At 48.4% G+C, this 18,076-nt stretch overlaps 1 protein-coding gene across 5 annotated transcripts in view; it reads left to right on the top strand.

Annotated features, from left to right (window-relative positions):
- SLC25A22 (solute carrier family 25 member 22) overlaps positions 1-12,864 on the top strand; it is a 52,432-nt gene extending 39,568 nt beyond the window's left edge. For all 5 annotated transcript variants that reach the window (XM_083863232.1, XM_083863230.1, XM_083863231.1 and 2 more), the window contains exons 6-10: positions 5,872-5,990; positions 7,781-7,940; positions 8,750-8,904; positions 9,730-9,805; positions 10,656-12,864. In XM_083863232.1, coding sequence (XP_083719358.1) covers positions 5,872-5,990; positions 7,781-7,940; positions 8,750-8,904; positions 9,730-9,805; positions 10,656-10,809 — 664 coding nt within the window. In that variant the 3' untranslated portion in view covers positions 10,810-12,864. The remainder of the gene's footprint in view (positions 1-5,871; positions 5,991-7,780; positions 7,941-8,749; positions 8,905-9,729; positions 9,806-10,655) is intronic.
- The last annotated feature ends 5,212 nt before the right edge of the window (positions 12,865-18,076 follow it).

Genomic DNA, 18,076 nt, shown 5'->3' with positions numbered 1-18,076 from the left:
AAATCCAGCATGACGCAAAGTAGCCTTAAGTTAAACAACAGCCTTCAGTGTACATTAATGTATTTATTTTTATCTTTTGAAAAACTTAATGTTGAAATTGCTTTTAAACTGCTAGGATAAAAAAGTGGCATAAAGCCTATTTTTGAAAGGCCAGACTGAAAACAGCACCTGTGGTGTAGGAAGCTCCTGACTCAAATTGCTGGAAGGGTATTTTAGGGATGTTATCACTTCAGGCTTATGCTAGACTCCCTTTTCCCTGACTCTGCTCTTGGATACTGCTGGAGGTAAAGCACTGGGGCAGCAGGTCCTCACAAGGGATCTTAGGCCCTTGCTGGTGCAGCTCTCTCCCTGAGTGTGCAGGTGTATGTTCTGGCAGCTCTCTTCACCCTGAGACTAACTCAGGGAGGCACTCCTGCCCCTACCATGCTTTTTCCCTCCTTTTTGTGCAGGGAGCATGTGTGCTTACAGGCTGGGGGACGTAATTTCTGCTTCTTTGCCAGTTTTTATTTCTTTGCCAGTTTCTATTTTGATGTCAAGGCCATTATGATAGCCTACAGCTACAGCTTTTTGTTTTCTCAAGAAACAAAACTGAGCTGGTCCTCCTAAGCTGTCCTGGTCATTTAGGAATGAGGGAGGCCTGACTGAGTTGTGTGAGTGCTAAAAACATGGTTGCTATGCCACGGAGGAGAGGAGGGAGACCAAGATACTGAAAAACTTGAAGGACACCCCATGGCCATGATTGAAAAAGGCAATAAAGGTCAAGTGACTTCCTGTGATGATTTTGACCTAAGAGCCTCAGTAGTTCCCAGGAGAAAAAGGTGACCCACAGAAGAGTCTCTGGGGAGGTCTCTGTTCCTGTGTCATTCTGTGGGGAAGGGTTTTTGCTAGGCTGAGGAAGGCAGAATATGGAGAGAGAGGAAACTTCCAGTCTTCAGGCTGCTGGAAACAGATGGAATTTTTTTTAACTCTGGCTTTTTAAAGCTGCATGTGTTGAGAGACTCAGTTTCATGGCTGCTGTTAAAACAGGAGTAGCTTCATGGTCCAGAACAGAGGGTCTGAGGAAGTCACCAGGGCTAAGTGAAGCACTTGGGTATGAAGCTGAGAAGGCAATTTGGATTGATAGTACATCAGCATTTAAAGTACATCATTGATTATTGGGGGCTCAGTGTGTGAGGCCTCTTTGATTGACTTAAATATTGCCTGCTTTTTATATCCTCTTTGAATCTGGATGTTAAACACTTCATAAAATCAGTTCTTTTAAAGTGTCCTACTAGGTTTCATGTTTATCTCCAAAGTGTGGAGTGCCAGATAGCTGTTTTGTTGGGCATGTGTTTGTCAGGTTTTGTTCATTTTTCAGGTTCTTGGTTAAATATTCTGCCTTGGCTGCAGTAAAAAGTGTCTCATGCCTTCTTACATAAGCAATTGTTGCTCATAAAAACTTTCCAGTGTCCCTGGATGAGTTCCCTGCTACTCTTCTTCAAGGTCTTATTCCCTTACTTATCCTGTCCTCTTTAATCTTGACCTTTATTTTGTTTGCTGTTCTGAAGCAAATGCTGGCAATCTGCTGTCTTAGCAGCTCAGATTCCTAGGAAGACCAGCATGACTGACTTAATTCTGCCTTTGCTGATGCTGGCCAATTTTCTTTCATTCTGCCTCCTGCTGTCTTGTATCTTTGCACTGGGAAGAGAAATAGCCAACTGGTAATCCTGGGACAAGCAAGGTACTCTTCCTTCAGTCTTACACAGATGTGGAGACTGGAGCTTGTTGTCCATTGCCTTCTCAGCTGATGCATCTCCCCAGGGCTCTTTCCTTCATCTGTTCTTCTTTCAGAACTAAAATACTTGGACCATCTCTTCTGTGGCATGAGTTTAAGTTTCAATTGCATGGCCTGGTTGATCCTTGAGCTGCAGAATACTCTTAGTCAGGCTGTCAAGTGAGTCTCTCAGTTTAGGAAGAAGGAGTGCTGCTGCTAGTCCTGGTGCTGAGCTGCTGTATCAGCCTGCACACACTGTACTTGGTCTTTCTTTGGCACTTGTGTGCTGAGGCAGCCTCTCCTGCAGTTATCCACTGGATACTCAGACTTCTTTAATGTAGGTAACCCTCATCCAACTCACTGAGACTTGGAAGTGGGGAAATCTCTCCCTTCCCCTTGAGAAGGAGACAGGAGCTGATAATGTCACTGTGCCAATTCAGGAACAGCTGTTTGGGGAGAGCTCTTTCATTTAGCACACAGAGGCCAGGCAGTTGCAGTGGGTTGAAGCTGTTGACATCAATATTCAGCCAAAAAGTAAATGCACTTTCAACTGTTAATCTGGAGGGAGATAGAGAGGTGCTGTTTAATCACAGAATGCACCCATGGGAGGAGCATTGTCCTTGTCATCATTCCAGGAACATGTCTTGGGATGAAATGTGGGTTGTGTCTGTGTTCAACATGCTCAGTCGTGTTACCCTGTCCATTGTTCACTTTCACAAATGTTCACATTGGAACAAAACACTTGGAATTTCCTGGCAGGGCAAACATGATGCAGGTAGAAAGTCAGCCTCCTCTTGATTTAGTCCAAACACAAAACACAGAGCCCCTGCACATACCTGGAATAATGACTTCCAGATTTAATCTGGCAGTGTTACTTTGAGATGTATCTGTTCCACATCAGTACTTTTTTTGGCTTGTCTGAGGCATTTTTGAGCTGGCAGTAGAAGTGAGAAGGAGCTTGTAGTGGGAACGGTATTGCTTTTACATTTCCAGCATCATAGTTCCAGCTTTTCTGAAGTGCAGTTGCAGTAGCTTGTTGTTCCCCCTTGGAAAATCAGGGGTTGGATTAAAGGGACTGACTGGCAGTTTATGTGCACATCCCCCTGTGACTGTGGCAGACAGGGTGCTCTTCCTTTGAAGGACAACTCCTGTGTGCTGGTCTTCTAATCCATATCAAAGACCCACTATTTAAATTGTTTGAAAGGAACTGGCTCTGACTGCTTTGAAATTCCTGGGGAGTTTTCTACAACCTCTTGGGCTGACAGACAGAGGCAGAGGTTATTTTATCAGTGAGGAAGGTGATGTCCAACCTGGGGACACTAGCCTCTTGGGGAGGAAATAGAAACAGATTGCTTTCTCTGGTTGTTTCTTTAGCTCAGACATTTCCTCTGGAAATGTTGTCATCCTGATTCCAGAATGGCTGGTTCTGGTCTCTGCTCAAACACAGTAAATTCCTGCATGGCCAAGGTTTTTCAGAAACTTGAACAAATCCTACACTGCTCCCACATGACATCAATATACCAATGCTGTCAGAGATCCTGACTTTGAACTGATTGCTCCCCAAAAGCCTTCCATAAACCTCTAGTTCCTGCTTTTTTACTTTATTTTTCAGCTCTAGATTGAAACTCTAATTTAAATCAAGCATGAATCGCCTCCCCTTCCCATTTGGCATTTTTGATTTGTCACAAATTAATAGTATGTCAGTAAAAAATGTTGAACAACTGATTTCTGCCAGTGCAGAATTTGAGGCTATTATGTATATGTTATATTTAACACTCTCTTGCTGTGATAAAAGATGGTTTCTGCATTTGTAGGACCAGATCTTTGCTGGTGTTGCAGCTTTTGAAGTTGGTTGAGATGTGCCAGTTTTTAAACCACTGAGGGTAAGGCCAGTGGTGCCTTAAATATTTAAACCCCTTTGTTGTCTAGAGATGAACAGTTTTCAAACTCCTTTAATGTGCAGACTTGTGAGGTTTTGCAAAGACAGTTTGACCCCTGTATGGCAACTTTTAAACCTTCTGTCAAAAGATTTGCTTATCTTAAGCTACTTTTATTCTTGGACTCTCCCCAGTTCCTGGGATGTGCAAACCAAAAGCTGAAAGCCCTTGTTCTAGATGCTTTTGATGTACCTGTTCGACATCTCTAAAATACACCCACATGTGTAAATCCTTCCTTGGGTCATACTGGCACAGCTCCATGGAGTTCAGTCAAGTCAAGGCTGACTTTGGTTGATTGGAATAGTGGTCTATGATGAATATGTAGGCCAAATCTTCCTGCTCTTTTGAACTGGTTATCAAAGCAGTCTCCCTGGGTGAAAGCCAGAAGACATGTACTCCAGGGATGCTCCAGGGCTCCTGCTAAAGTGGGAGGTGCTATGCTGTGCCAGAGAGATTCTGGCAGGCAGCTCCTTTGGGTGGTTTGCTTTTTCCCACAGCCAGGCTGAGGGATGTGCAGCCTTGCTGCTGACTGAAACTCAACGAGCCACTCAAGAGACTGGTGCTGTGATTCAGGCCACCCAGAAGGCACAAGTTGGCCACCTTCAGGTGGCAGTGGCACTAGGAACCTCTAGATCTGCACACCCTAGTTCCCCCATACCTCCAGGAAAGCTTGCTGTGCACACTTCAGCACCTGTGTGGGTAACTCCATGGGAGGGATTGTTCTTTGCAGCTCCTCATCTATGGGGAAATTTGAAAGGGGAGACTGAAATATTCCTTCTTTCAGCCTCATAGGAGAGCTCTATATTTAGTCCCTGGTAATCTCTGTTGTGGCTCTGTGCCTCTAATCCCCTACTCTCATATCCTCTCTGGAGAAGATGAGAGGTGGAGGAATCGGCCCAGCTTACGTGATGGGCCAGCAGGATTACAGTGCATCTGCCCTCCCTTTCCTGTAGGGTTGGCATTGTAACTGCTTTGCTGGCCCACTGGCCCACAGCTGTGCTCTGTGTGTGCTTGTGAAACCCCTGGCAGGGCAGTGTGCCTGGGCTGTGCAAGGGAGTGGGGAATATCACTGTGAGACTGCTTCTGCCACAGTGTGGGGGTGTGCCTTGAGCAGGTTAAGATGAGGTATTGCTGTAGAGCAGGGCTGGGGGAGGTAAAAATAGTACTTGCATTTAAAACAGAAAAAAAGAGGAGGCTGTATCTCTCTGGCTGTGTGATTTATACATGCTTCTTTTTTAAAACCTTTTAGAAAAGAGTAGGTCAAATGTACTTTTTAATCAACTCAGTGTTTTCTGGTGCCAAGGCATGACGGTTTTTTTGCAAGGCAAAAGCACATCACTTTCTGAAAACTGAAACTTTATAAGGTTTTGCATCCTGAGTTCTTCTTTTTAGTTTTAGCTGGACTTTTTCATAGCTTTGGAATGGAGGGAACAATGAAATGCTGCATTTTGCTGGGTGAGAACATGTTGCTGAGAGTCGCTGCTCTGTAGTGCAGAAAATGCACAAATCTTCATTGCTGGAGATCCATCCTATCCCTTGTCTCTCAGGGAGGACCAGTTTAGTGCAAAGGCTGTTCAGGTTTGGATAACCTGGTAAGATGAAGCAGCTCCTAACCACAGAGGAACTACCACCCTGATTCATATTCACTGTTTATTTACTTTGCTTTTCTCAGAGAACTCCAAAGCAGCAAGTGGAATACTTTCCCTCCTTGCTCTGTGTCCTGTGGTCTGTGTTTGTTGACAATTTTTAAAGGACTAAACTGGCAGGAGGAAAGCTGCTTATCCCCCATAATGCTCAGGTCCTCTGGTGCTCTCTGAAGTGATACCCTTTCTGAAAGCTGTGCCCTGACCAGGGCCACCATCAGGCTGGAAGAGAGCTGCAGTGCTCTAGCTGTGGGATGGAGGGGGCTGTGTGCTCCAGTCTGGGGCTGTTCTGATGGGGCTTGTGGCTTTTCTGAATGTTCTGTTTCTGGGGACAAAAATGAGCCTGTTCTCCAGGTCCGGTGGTGCTGGCAGAGATGCCAGGCCTGGGCTGTGCTGAACTGTCAGGCCTAGCAGGCTTTGCTGCCCCCTTGGCTGCCTTTCCTGTAACCCCCAGGGTCAGAGATGTGCCCCAAGCCTTGTACCCAGCTATTCCAGGCCACCTCCTCTGATGGACTCTCTCTCTCTTTTCCTTGGGCAGGAAAAAGCTGACGCTGCTGAAGGAGATGCTGGCAGGCTGTGGCGCGGGCACCTGCCAGGTGATTGTCACCACTCCCATGGAGATGCTCAAAATCCAGCTGCAGGATGCAGGACGCATTGGTACGTGCACTTTTCTTTCTTGTGCCCTGAGCCGGGAGAGGGGAAGGAGCTGGGACTGGGCTTTTAAGGCAGAGCTGAGAGGATGAGTAGAGAAAACCCTTTTCCCTCCCCCTGCTCTCCCACGTCAGAGATACCACAGATGTAGCACAAGTTTCTCCTCCTCTTCCCAGCTTACTTCCCCCCACACTTTGCTCAGCTGGCTTTGCAGAGGCCCTTGCAGTTACAAAAGGTGGTGGGTTTTTTGCTCAAAGCAATAGGCTTGGCAGGCAAAACAGCAAATGCTGTTGGTGGATGGAGAGACAGTAGAGATGACTAGGTGGTCAGCTTATGAGTGATTCAAACTTGGTAGATCCTGTGCACCCAAGAAGGGATTAGCATCCTGCAGTGCCTTTCCTGTGCTGCTTCCTCCATCTCCCTGTTTTCTGATGTCTATTTTTTCTCTCTTCTAACCCCCTGTAGCACCTCCCTAACTGCTTCCCAAGGGAATGGGTTATTTCCAAATGACTTATCTCCCCTTGTACTCTTTTTTTCTCTCTGACAAAAACAGCACTTCTCTTGGTTGAAACAGTAAATAAAATTCTCCCAGTGCACTGGATTTGAACGAGGTTTGGGATCAGGCTCTTGGGACTGTGGGTGTGAGCTGGCAGGCAGAGACAGGAGGGAGTGTGAGCCTTTTGGCTGAAACACTGTGGAGTGTTTCTGGTGGGAACAGAAACCAGAGTCTGGCATGGAGCCTCTGGGGGAAAGAGCTGCTTGCTCTTTCCTTAGTGTCTTCCAGAGGTCAGTCTGGGCTATGGCCTCGCTTCCCAGGAGCCCTGCATGACACTGTTAGATACCATGTTTATGGCTCTTCCTGGAAAATGGGCCAATTTGCCCTTTAATCTCTCATTTGATGTGGCATTCCTGAATAATCACGGATTTACTTTTTCTTTTCTCTCTTCACTGGTTTTACTGCAGACCTTATCCTCTTTGTGTGTATTATTTTAAAATGTTGGAAGGATTTAGGCCGTGAGGGTTCAGGAGAGGTTTTCGATGCTGTGAACAGCCTGTTCTCTGTGCGGCAGGAGAGCTGTGATGTGCCAGGGATTACTTACAGATTGAAGTGCTCTCCATCTTCTGGCCAAAGGGCGGAAGTGCATCAGTTGGAAAAGTGAAACCAGGATGTGCTTATAAATGTGACTGAGAAACTCCCCAGGTTAATGATTGCTTTCAGGGGAGGGAGGCAAAGAACAGAACTTGGGAAGCTATCTCGTTTGAACATCTTGTTTGTTACACCAGCAGCTCAGGGACATGCCTGGAAGCAGGGACTGTCCCCTCACAGCAGCTCCTATTCTCTGCACTGCAGAGATGGAGCATGACAGGATGTTCCTGCTTGGGCAAACCAGCTGGTGGGAGAGACAGCCAACAGCATTGTGGTGTGGCAGCACTGTCAGAGACTGGGGCAGGCTGAGGGAGATGGGCAGAGTGGGGGGAAAGCTTGCAGGGCACCTGCCTGGCCTTCGTGTGCATGTTGTGTTGCCCCTGTGCACCTGTGTTGAGATGTGCCTGTGGTCGCTTCCGGGCAGCAAGAGGCTGCTCAGGGCACACTGCAGACCGGCCCTGGGGCAGTGGGAGGCTGCTCAGGGCACACTGCAGACCGGCCCTGGGGCAGTGGGAGGCTGCTCAGGGCACACTGCAGACCCGCCCTGGGGCAGTGGGAGGCTGCTCAGGGCACACTGCAGACCGGCCCTGGGGCAGTGGGAGGCTGCTCAGGGCATGCTGCAGACTAGCACTGGTGCTCTGCTCCCCAGAGGCACAGAGGAAGCTGATGGCGGCGCAGGCCCAGATCTCCTCCTCCTCCCCCGAGCCGGCGGCGGAACGGCGCCCCACGGCCACCCAGATAACCCGGGAGCTGCTGCGGAGCAAAGGCATCGCCGGACTCTACAAGGGCCTGGGAGCCACGCTGCTAAGGTAGGATGGCCTGGGCTTGAGCACAGGGCACTGGCCTTCCCAGTCTTGGACCTCAGGCACCACCCGTCCCAGGGATGAGCCTGTAAAGGAGGTGTTGGCTTCAGCGGGTATGGGCTGGGTTTAGTTCTGTTTCCGTGCACAGGTTTTGTACATTAAAGAAGGGAAGGTCAGAGAAGTGAGGGAGGGTATCTTTTTGTTCCTGGAAGATGTAATTCTGCTGCTTTCTGTGAAAGGTTTTTGTCTGCCCCGTGGTCTGTATTTTCACACTGTACAGAAGTCCTTGTGAGCTGGCAAAATAAAACTGTCAGCCTGAGACCCCAGAGTGTGCAATGGGAGCTGGCCCATAAGAGCGTGTTGGATGCAAGGACCAGTGCCTGCTCTGACACTCTTTGCCTGAGCTTTCACAGTGTGAGTCTCCTCTAGCTTTAACAAAGGTAGAACTAAAGCAGCACTCAGGGGGGATGGTGGACAGGATGGAACCTCTCTTAATTAACAGAAGTGGTTAAAACAATTGACCTCTGAATTTGCTGGTGTCTTTGGTTTGAGTGTTGAAAAAAACGGAGAGCCCATTGATCCTTCAGGGCTGCATGCCTCCCACAGGCCTGTTGTCCTTTGTGCAGTCACTTTAGCCCCACTGAGTTTCAGCTCCTGTCTGCATTGCAATCACAGAGCCAGGATATCTGCTTTGCACTCATGGCTGTGCTGCCAGCATGTGATGCTTGCAGCTCTTCTTTGCTCAGTTTGTTGGTGTTCCATGCTGACTTTGCTCATCCTTCTTCTTTCTTCCTTTTTTTCCCGCCTGACTGCAGGGATGTCCCATTCTCCATTGTTTACTTCCCACTGTTTGCAAACCTGAACAAGCTGGGCCAGAAAGACCCCAATGTCAAGGCTCCGTTCTACGTGTCCTTCCTCTCTGGATGTGTGGCTGGCAGCACGGCTGCAGTGGCTGTCAATCCTTGTGATGGTGAGTCCTGAGTAGCCTGTGATGGTGGCCTGGTGCCAAGTGACAGGAGTCAGAGGCCCAGGCTGAGCCAGGTGAGAGGGAGAGTGACTGTACCATCCTTTTTGCAGCATGAGCACACAGAAAGGGACAGCTCTGCTGCCTCCAGCTCTGATGGTGTGAGTTCAGCTGAGCTACAGCTTTGGCCACAGCTTACACAGAGTTTTGCAGTACTTATTAGGTATGTCAGGAAGAGGATGTCATTCATTTTGGTTATTCTTGGCAGGAAAAGCACATTTCCATGTGGAATGGTAATATGCAGACCACTTACAACTATATGGTCTGAGACAAACAGGGGAAGCCTCAGATCTGTGGCCTTTTCTCCTGATGCACAGCATCTGCTTTAAATAACACCTTGGTTTCTCACCTGTGAAAAACACCAGAAAGTAACTGCTCTCTCCCCAGCACTGCACATGCTCCGAGGTGTAAAGAAATGTAGGAGCAGAATTATGTATTTTAGATACATCTTCCTGCAAGAGATGAGCATCTGAAAATAAGTTCCCACTTTGCAGGGAGATATCTGAATTTGGAAAGTCTAAAGCTCAAGTCAGCTTTTGAAACCTCGATCACAGGGAGGGAGGGAGGGATTGGGTTTTGGCTGGCTTTGTGTTTCTTCTACCCATTTGTAAAGGAATGGGTTTGTTTCCCCTGATAAATATATGAAAATGGTCTGTGTTCTTGGTAATTCTGTTTTGACCATTTCAAAGACATTACTCTCAGGGTGGCTCTTGCCTGCTATGCCCCCAGAGCTCACCTCACCCTCAATGTCTCCCCTCTTTCCCTCCCCAGTGATCAAAACACGGCTGCAGTCTTTGCAGAGAGGAGTGAATGAGGACACCTACTCGGGGATCCTGGACTGCACCAAGTAAGACTCCTCATGACAGAGGGACCTCATCAGGTGTTTGCCAGCTGCTGCTGCCTGCTGCCAGGCAGGCAGTGCAGCTTCTGGATCCAACCAGCAGCTGTGCTTCATGTTCCCTCTGAACCTATGCTTTTATCAATCTATCTGTCTACCTGGAGATACATATAGATATCTGAGCATATATATATATATATATATAGTTTTATAAAAGAGAACTTCTTCATATATTGAGCAAGAAAAACATTGCATTTATATTTAAATATTTCTGTCCAAACCCCAGTAGTCATAACACTGAGATTTTTTTTCTGCAAATGCTGTGGTAGTCTCCCCCAAGGCCCCACTGTTGGAAAATACTACAGTATTGAGTCTGATATCCCTCCTGGGACTGCTCTGCACAATGTCTGCAGGAACAGTGCCAGAGTAGGCTGTCCCCAGCTGCATTATCCTCTGATCCTTTGCTAAACTATGGTCTGGCTTCTTCAAAACACAGAGGGACTTCTACTTTTGTATTTCTGTGGTAGCCAGAATCTGTTGCCATCTGGCTCTGTCCCATGCTGAGGGTGGAGCTTTTGAGCAGGGGCACCTCTTGATGCAAGCATGGGGTTGTCTTAGCTGTACTTGCAGACACAGGCAGCCTCTCCTGGGGTGGGATGGGGCATGTTTCCGTGTGGCCACTTGCAGAGCACTTGGGCAGTGCTGGGTTGTTTGCTGTGGAGGCTGTGCCAGGCAACAGCACTTGCCTGTGTTTAGTCTCTGGAGGGAGGCAGAAAGCCAGGGCGTGGCCAGGGGCTCTCCTGGCTCGGTGGAGGGGTGGGATGGACACTTACCCAGTGTCTGTGCCATTTCTCCCCAGGAAGATCTGGCAGAAGGAAGGACCCACGGCTTTCTTCAAGGGGGCCTACTGCCGAGCCCTGGTCATCGCCCCTCTGTTCGGCATCGCACAAGTCGTCTACTTCGTGGGCATCGCGGAGTTCCTGCTGGACATGCTCCCCAAGCGCCAGGCCTAGCCCTGGCCTGGCTGCCCTGCCCTCCTGCCCTCCGCAGCGCTGGATCCATCCCCGTGTTCACCATCCGTGTCGGTTGATGTCACAGCAACAGCACAAAGGGTTCGCGCAGGGACGCGAAGGGACCCGGTGCCCAGACGTGGGGAGGGAGAGAGTCCCTCCTCTGCTGCCGTCTGGGACCTGCCCCCTCCCGCTCCTTCCATGGACAATACTTAATTATGCATCTCTCTCTCTCTCTCTCTCTCTTTTTAATTTCCCGGTTTTTGGTTTTAAATTCTGTCATTCTTAAGGACACTTAAGCACAGACTGAGCTTGCAGACCCAGAAGTCTCCTCTCAGGCTTGGGGAGGAGGAAAGATGGGAAAGAAATAACTTCAACCCTCATCCACCTCAGTTTCTCTTTCTTCCTGGAGCTGCCAGCTGTCCAAGGAGGAGTGGAGGGGCAGCTGTGTCCCCTCAGCACCTCCTTGGTCTGCTGACCTCAGAGTCAAGAGTGAATGTTGCACAAAGGGGGCTTATCTTGTTGCTGCTGGAAGCAGGGGTGGGGGGGATGCTGGATCTGGCAAGTTCCTTGGCCTGGAAACCTTCAGTCCTCCCTTTTCCCTTTTTAAAAACTAGTTGGACTTAAATGAATTCTGATTGTTCCTATTGATTTTGTAATTATTTTTGTTTTAAAGCAAAGGGATGTCCCTCCTAACTAGGTGTCACAGGCACATCTTGGTGAGGTGCAGAAATAAGGTGTCTGCTCTGTAGGGAACATGTCTGTGGGATCACATGAATGTCCAAAGGTGCTTCCCTGCTTGGTTACAGGCATGGAAGAGAGAGGAACTTGGGATCAAGTTATTTTTGTTTTGGGATGGTTTTTTGGGGCTTTTTTTTTGTTGTTGTTTTGTTTGTTTGGGGGGGGGGGGGTGGGTTTGTTTTTTGGTTTTTTTGTTTTGGTGTTTTGTTTTGTGGGGATTTTCTTTAGTTCTGTTTTGGTTCTTTCTTTTGTTTGGGTTGTGTTTTGGTTTTGTTTTGTTTTGTTTTTAATTCGGGGTTGTGGGGAGGGAAAACCAATCAAGAAGCCACTTACATTCCTTCAGCCTGCCCATCCCTAGGGTGATAAAGCTGTGGCTGCAGGTGTAGACCAGCTGATGTGATTTTCTCCCAGCCTGACTTCAGGTGTGCAGAAGGAGGCACTGGCTCCAGTTCTGGCGCTGCCCAACCTCGTGGAGCTGCAGTAGGAAAGCTGCCCCTGTGGGCTCACCCTGCCAGGTGAGAACACAAGGTCTGGTTGTGTTCTGATGTTTGCCTTGGGTGTGGAAGAGGCAGAAGGTTCTCATTCTCTGAGCAAGGAGCTGTTTGTGTGTCCATCACTTGAGGGAGTGAGTCCTCTGCATCACAAGAACATCCTGTTTGCTCCTGAGGTGGGGATTGGTGGCGGGTGGCAAATCCACACCTACAACCTGCTCTGCCAAAGGGACACTGCCCCAGCTAATATCACGTGTCAGATGAATTCCTTATTCAGTACTCTCTTGGGCTGTGTAATTAATTCTAGTTTAAATGATCTTAAATGTGAGATCTACCAACCCAGTGTGATCTTCTCCGTTATTTATTCCATTTGGTGCAATCCACCCAACTTTGGTGTTGAAATTAAACTGGTTGAATTCACTTTTCATTCCTACTTTTTGCTTTATTCTCCAGGCGCCTGCTTGGTGTTTGTGTTTTAAATGTGTATTTAAATTATTTTTTTAAATATCCTTGTTTTTAATGTTTAACCACCTTTGTTTCACCATTCTTGAGTTAGGTTTTTGTGAAACCTGTATGTTGAGGGCCTTCTTCCTTGATGAATCCTTTTTCTCTTTGAAAAAGTTGTTCTGTGGCTGATTTGTTACTTGTCACTTTGCATATGTGAATAATTTTCTTTTTTTTTTCTTTTTTCTTAATGACTTCTTCGTGTATCTGGGAAGGAATCTGTGCAAAGGCAATGATAGATGTCTGTGCTCTGTGTCGTGCTGTGATGCTGCTCTTGCTCTGGATTTCCCTTGGGTGGATTAAAAGAGAAAGGTTTATTTTATTTTTTTCTTTAAGATGCCCCATTCCTTGCTGCTTTTTGATTTACAGGAAGGGTCCACGAAAGAGACCTTGCTGATAAAACTTGTGGAGTTTCAGCTTGCCCTTCTTCCTGCAAGGGTTGTCCCCTGAAACTGGGTGACTGGTGGCTGCAGGGATGTGCATGGGGTGCAGGTTTGTTTGGTAGGGTTAAGTTTGGAGGAAAATTTCATGTAGTGAAGGGCTGAGGTTCAGGGAAAGCTCTCCTTGTCCTTTGGGATGTTTTTAAAAACTTCTTTGTAAAACAGACTCTTCCTCCTGAAATCTTCAGCTCTTTTCCCACTGTGCAGGAGCTGGTGATCTAAAGGAGGCTGATTTTTAGCTTCCTGGACATGTCCCTGAGCCAGCAGGACCTGGGGAGGTGGCAGGGGGCAGCATCTGTAGCTATGCAGGACAGGTACCCTCCTCTCCAGCCAGACAGGATCCTGCTGGCAAAAAGAAAAAGTTTAAAATGGGAGAATTCCCATCGATTTAATTAATCATCTATTAACTGAAACTGCTCCGCATTGATTGCAGCATTGAGGAACAAAAGTAAATAAACACACCTCTGCGCCCTCCCCTCCCTGCAGGTGCTGCTTGTCCCTGGGGCAGGAGCCAGAAGCCAGCACCACTCCTTGTTCTTCCCACCTGTTCCTCTGGCAGAGGATCCTCCATCCGCTCCTGGGCCCTTTCCAGTCTTGTCCATGTGAGCCTTGTCCCTTGCTCCCACCCTGACCTGGCTCTCCTGGCTCCTCTTTGGGTTTCATGGTGTTCACTGCCCCTAAATACATTTTGCTGGATCTGCCAAATGCCCCTGTCCTGGGTGAGCTTTGGCTTGCGAAATTTCGAAATTTCGTGGAACAGAAGGATGTAATTTTCTAAAAAACCTGGGGGGAAATTCCTGCAAACCAAAAGGAAGAATCCTGGCAACTGAGAGGGGAATTCCTGGAACACAAAAGGAAACCATCCTAGAAAGCTAAATATCATGAATAACAAAGGGGAAATTTTCTGTAAGGCAATATAGGAATTTCCATGTGAGAACTAGGAGCAAGTCCTTGAAAACAAAAGAGGGAGTATTCAGGGAATTTCTAGAAAGCAATGGAGGAATTTCCTACAAGGCTATAGGGGGGATACCCTAGAAATAAAAGGAGGAAAATTCCATGAAAACAAGGAGGAAACTGCCTCAAATACATGGGAAATTCCTGAAAAGCAGAAGTGGCATTTTCGAAGAAATTACATGATATTTCCGATAGGGGGAATTTCCCAGAATACAATGGGAGGAATTGGTGGGTAGCAAAAGGGGAATTACCTGAAGGGGATGAATGGTATTTCTTGGGAAATAATTTCTTGCTTCCTGGTGTCAGGAAAATCCACACATGCCAGACCTTTGTGTCCAAAGAAGAGACAGAGGAGTCCTGCAACTTTATTCAAATAAAGGGAGAGAATCCATCAGGGCACACACCTGCAGAGTTTCCACTCTCAAGGTTCCAAAGCGGGCACCCTCCTTTTATCCAAAACTCCCGGCCATGCATTTCCCTCTTCCTTTCCCCATTGGCCGAGGCAGTAGGAAGGTACCGCCTTCCCAAACTCCCCACCACATATTCCCCCCTCGAACCCACTCTTGCACCCCAAAGCTCAGAAACTCGGGCTGTGCAGACCCGTGTCTGTGCCAGGAGCCTACACACCCACACCTCCACCCACCTGATTGTTTGTAAAGACACGAGTTTTCCTCTCAATCCCTCCTCTTCTTTTTTCTCAATCTGTCTTTACAAACCCTAATTATAAACTCAGCCCCTTTTAACAACCTCGAACATTTGAAACACCCCCTCCTGACTTTTCCACCTCTGATCCCTGCACCAGCTGTGGCAAGTAAATGGAGAGAATAAAGCAGATAAGGACAGTGCCTATGGGTCCAGAGGTCCTTGTCTGTGGCTGCTGACAGCCCAGGTCTCCCATCCTTTCCTTCCAGCTGAGAAGTCCAAGTCTCTGGGGCTGTACAGACCTTGACCAGAGTGTGATGGGTGCACCCATGTCCAGCTGTCCTGGCTGCTGTCTCTGCAGGCCTGGCTGGAGGTTATGGACAGTAAAGTCCAAAAGCAGCATCTCTCTGCTAACTGGGCTTCCTGTTCAACTCGAATGACCTCAAGTAACCCCAGATGACCTTAAGTAACCTCTCTCAGGGGCTCAATGATCTCAAGTAACCCCTATGACTTCAAGTAACCCCTAACAGGCCCTGAATGACCTCAAGTAACCTTAACAGGCAGTTGATGACCTCAAGTAACCCCAAATGACCTCAGGTAACCCCTACCAGGGACTCCAATGAGCTCAGGTAAACCCAAATGCTCTAAAGTATCTCCTACCAGAGACTCAATGACCTCAATTAACCCAAAATTACTTTGATTAACCCCCACCAGGGATTCCAATGACCTCAAGTAACCCCAAATGGCCTCAAGTAACCCCTGTGACCTCAACACCCCTGAGGTTCTGCACCCTCAACTCTCAGGGGGGAGCAGCCTGCAGCACCCCACATCAGCTCATCATAACCAGGCTGGCAGGGGCACCTTCCTTCCCTGCTGCTCCCTCTATTCATCTTCTTCTCCAGGAGTTGGCTCCTCAGCAGCAGGATCTGAGCAAGGCAGAGAACTCACCTGGCTCATGGTAGCCCTTCAGTTGTGCCACACACAGTCAGTACAGAGTCTTAAGCTTTATTTTTCTATTGGCCAGCAACTTAAACTGGGTTAAAAAAAAACAAAAGTGATGAATATTGTTACACAGAGAAAAGGTATAAAAACAACTCAGTGGACACAAGCCAACTTACTGTTCATGTCTCATTCTTCCTGGCCTCTCCCAACCCTGAACAATGTGTTTGAAGGGAATGGGCAAAGGCAGCTACGAAGATCATACAAGTGGTAATTCACATCCACACACACATTCCCCATTAGTGGTTGAATAAAATGCACCTGGCTCATCTTTCCCACTTATCAAAAGAACATTTGAACAGTTGTTCCCCCTTTCCAATAAAATTCAAATCAGTCAGAGGAGTTCCTGTGTCTACTAGAAAACACCTCTTGGTTCAGCAATGGCGCCAGTGTGGTGAGCCCCCCGTACAGTAGCACATCCTGACACCCTTAACAATCCGTTACTAATGTTCTTTTTTACAAATGGCACACTGATTTCTTCCCAATTTCTGTCGTGGTGACCGTCCCCTTCCCTTTGGTCCTGGGGCTCCCTGCACTTTTTTCCATTGGGGATTGTAAAAGCTGTGCCATTATCCTTGCCTCTTTACCTTTTCTTCATCCCTTCATATCTTTTATATACCTGAGATAATGGCTCCATAATGGCCCGGGGAGGGGTGCAGGTGCAATACCTCCCTGTTTTTCCTCTCCTGGACACCGGGAATACAAACGACTTGCAGCTGGCCCTGTATTACACTGAAGATTTGGAAGATAAGGCAGAGAACTTCCCAGTCCTTATTGTTCTTTCCTTATCACATAGCCTCACGTTGCTATTTGTCTTGACCATATTTCACCACACCCCCCTTCAACCTTTCCCAAACCAACACCATATTGCCAGCTCTGGGCGTGGGTTGCCAAGTCCCTTTCTTGGTGCATCTTACTGCCCCCTCTGGGCATCCATGTCCTGAACTACCTCTGAGAGAATATGCATACTATCTCAACATTCTCCCAATGGACCCTCCAGAGGTATTTTGGGATCGTCATCCCTCTAGTAGAGACCTTTCTTCAGCTTTCCTTTGTTGCCCACCCTGGGCATCTTGCCATGTTTTACTTCCCAAAGTTGTACTCACCAGTGAGATTTGCCTTCCTGACTTTCCCTTCCTGCCCCTTCCAGGCATCCATGTCCATGGTCCTTTCTTATGGACACTTCACGGACCCCCCAGTCCAGCTCTCATCTGTCTCCTGACAGTCTCGGATCACCCAATCAATCTGGTGCTGGCCAGCACCAAAGGGAGCTGGTACCAGAACTGGGCGAGGCGCCTCCAGCTCCTCCTGCTGCCTGCCGGACCCAGACAGTGGAAGGATCCCAGACTAGTCCCCAGTTATCAGGAAAATTCCACAAATGCCAGAAGTTTCTGCCCAAAGAGGAGACAGAAGAATCCTGCAACTTTATTTGAGTAAAGGGAGAGTGTCCACCAGGGCACACACCTGTAGGGTTTTCTCTCTCAAGGTTCCAGAGCGGGCACCCTCCTTTTATCCTAAATTCCCGGCCATGTGTTTTCCTCTTCCTTTCCCCATTGGCCGAGGCAGTAGGAAGGCACCGCCTTCCCAAACTCCCCACCACATATTCTCCCCTCAAACCCACTATTTCAGCCCAAAGCTCAGAAACTCGGGCTGTGCAGACCCGTGTCTGTGCCAGGAGCCTGCAACAAACCTGCTGCCCAGAGTCAGTGGGGACACTGGGACCCATTTCAAAGGCGTCAACACCCACACCTCCACCCACCTGATTGCTTGTAAAGACACCAGCTTCCCTCTCACGAGGGAGTCATGGGGAAATTTCCCAGGAAAGCAATGGAGATCCTCTAAGCAGAGGGGAAAATCGTAGACAGGAATGGAGGACTCTAGAAAGCAACAAAGACATTTCCCAGGAAAGAAGAAGGAAATAGCCTGCAAAGTGCCTGGGAAATTTCCTGCAGAGCAACGAGGGATTTTTAAGGAAGGAAGTGGGAAATTCCCTGGGAAACAAAAGGCAGTGTCCTGAAAAAACATGCAGAGTGCCCAGTAGGCAGTAGAGAGTTCCTGCAAAGAAGAAAGTTCCTCATATTGGAAAGCACACTGGGGAAAAGGCTGACCCCAACCACCTCTTCCTGGTCCCTGGGTAAGGAAGTGGAAAAACCTCTCGGGCAGTTTGGGCACTTTTTGCTGCTCCCCGCAGAGCTCGGAGGGCTCAGGGAGGAGCCGGGCGGCCGCTGTGGCTGCCCTTGACCCGCCTCCTGCCGTGGCCATGGGCTGGTTCGCCTCCGCTCCGGTGCCGAGCGCTGCCCGCCGCACTTTGGCCTTTACTGCTCTGTCATTTTTGGCACCACGGCCTAAGCGTGCCAGCCAAGGCAGCCGGGAGAAGAAGGATTAAAATAAACATCTGGACGTGGCCCGGGGGTTTCCAGCCCCGGGAAGCCCCGGCTGGAATCGGTGCCCGCCACCCCCTGCGCTCCACGCTCAGCTTTAGGTCCGGTGTTGTAATTT

Source organism: Zosterops lateralis (assembly GCF_965231275.1).
Source record: "Zosterops lateralis genome assembly, chromosome: 6".
NCBI lineage: Eukaryota > Metazoa > Chordata > Aves > Passeriformes > Zosteropidae > Zosterops > Zosterops lateralis.
Note: the sequence above shows the minus strand (reverse complement) of the source record. Positions and strands in the feature narration are given on the sequence as shown.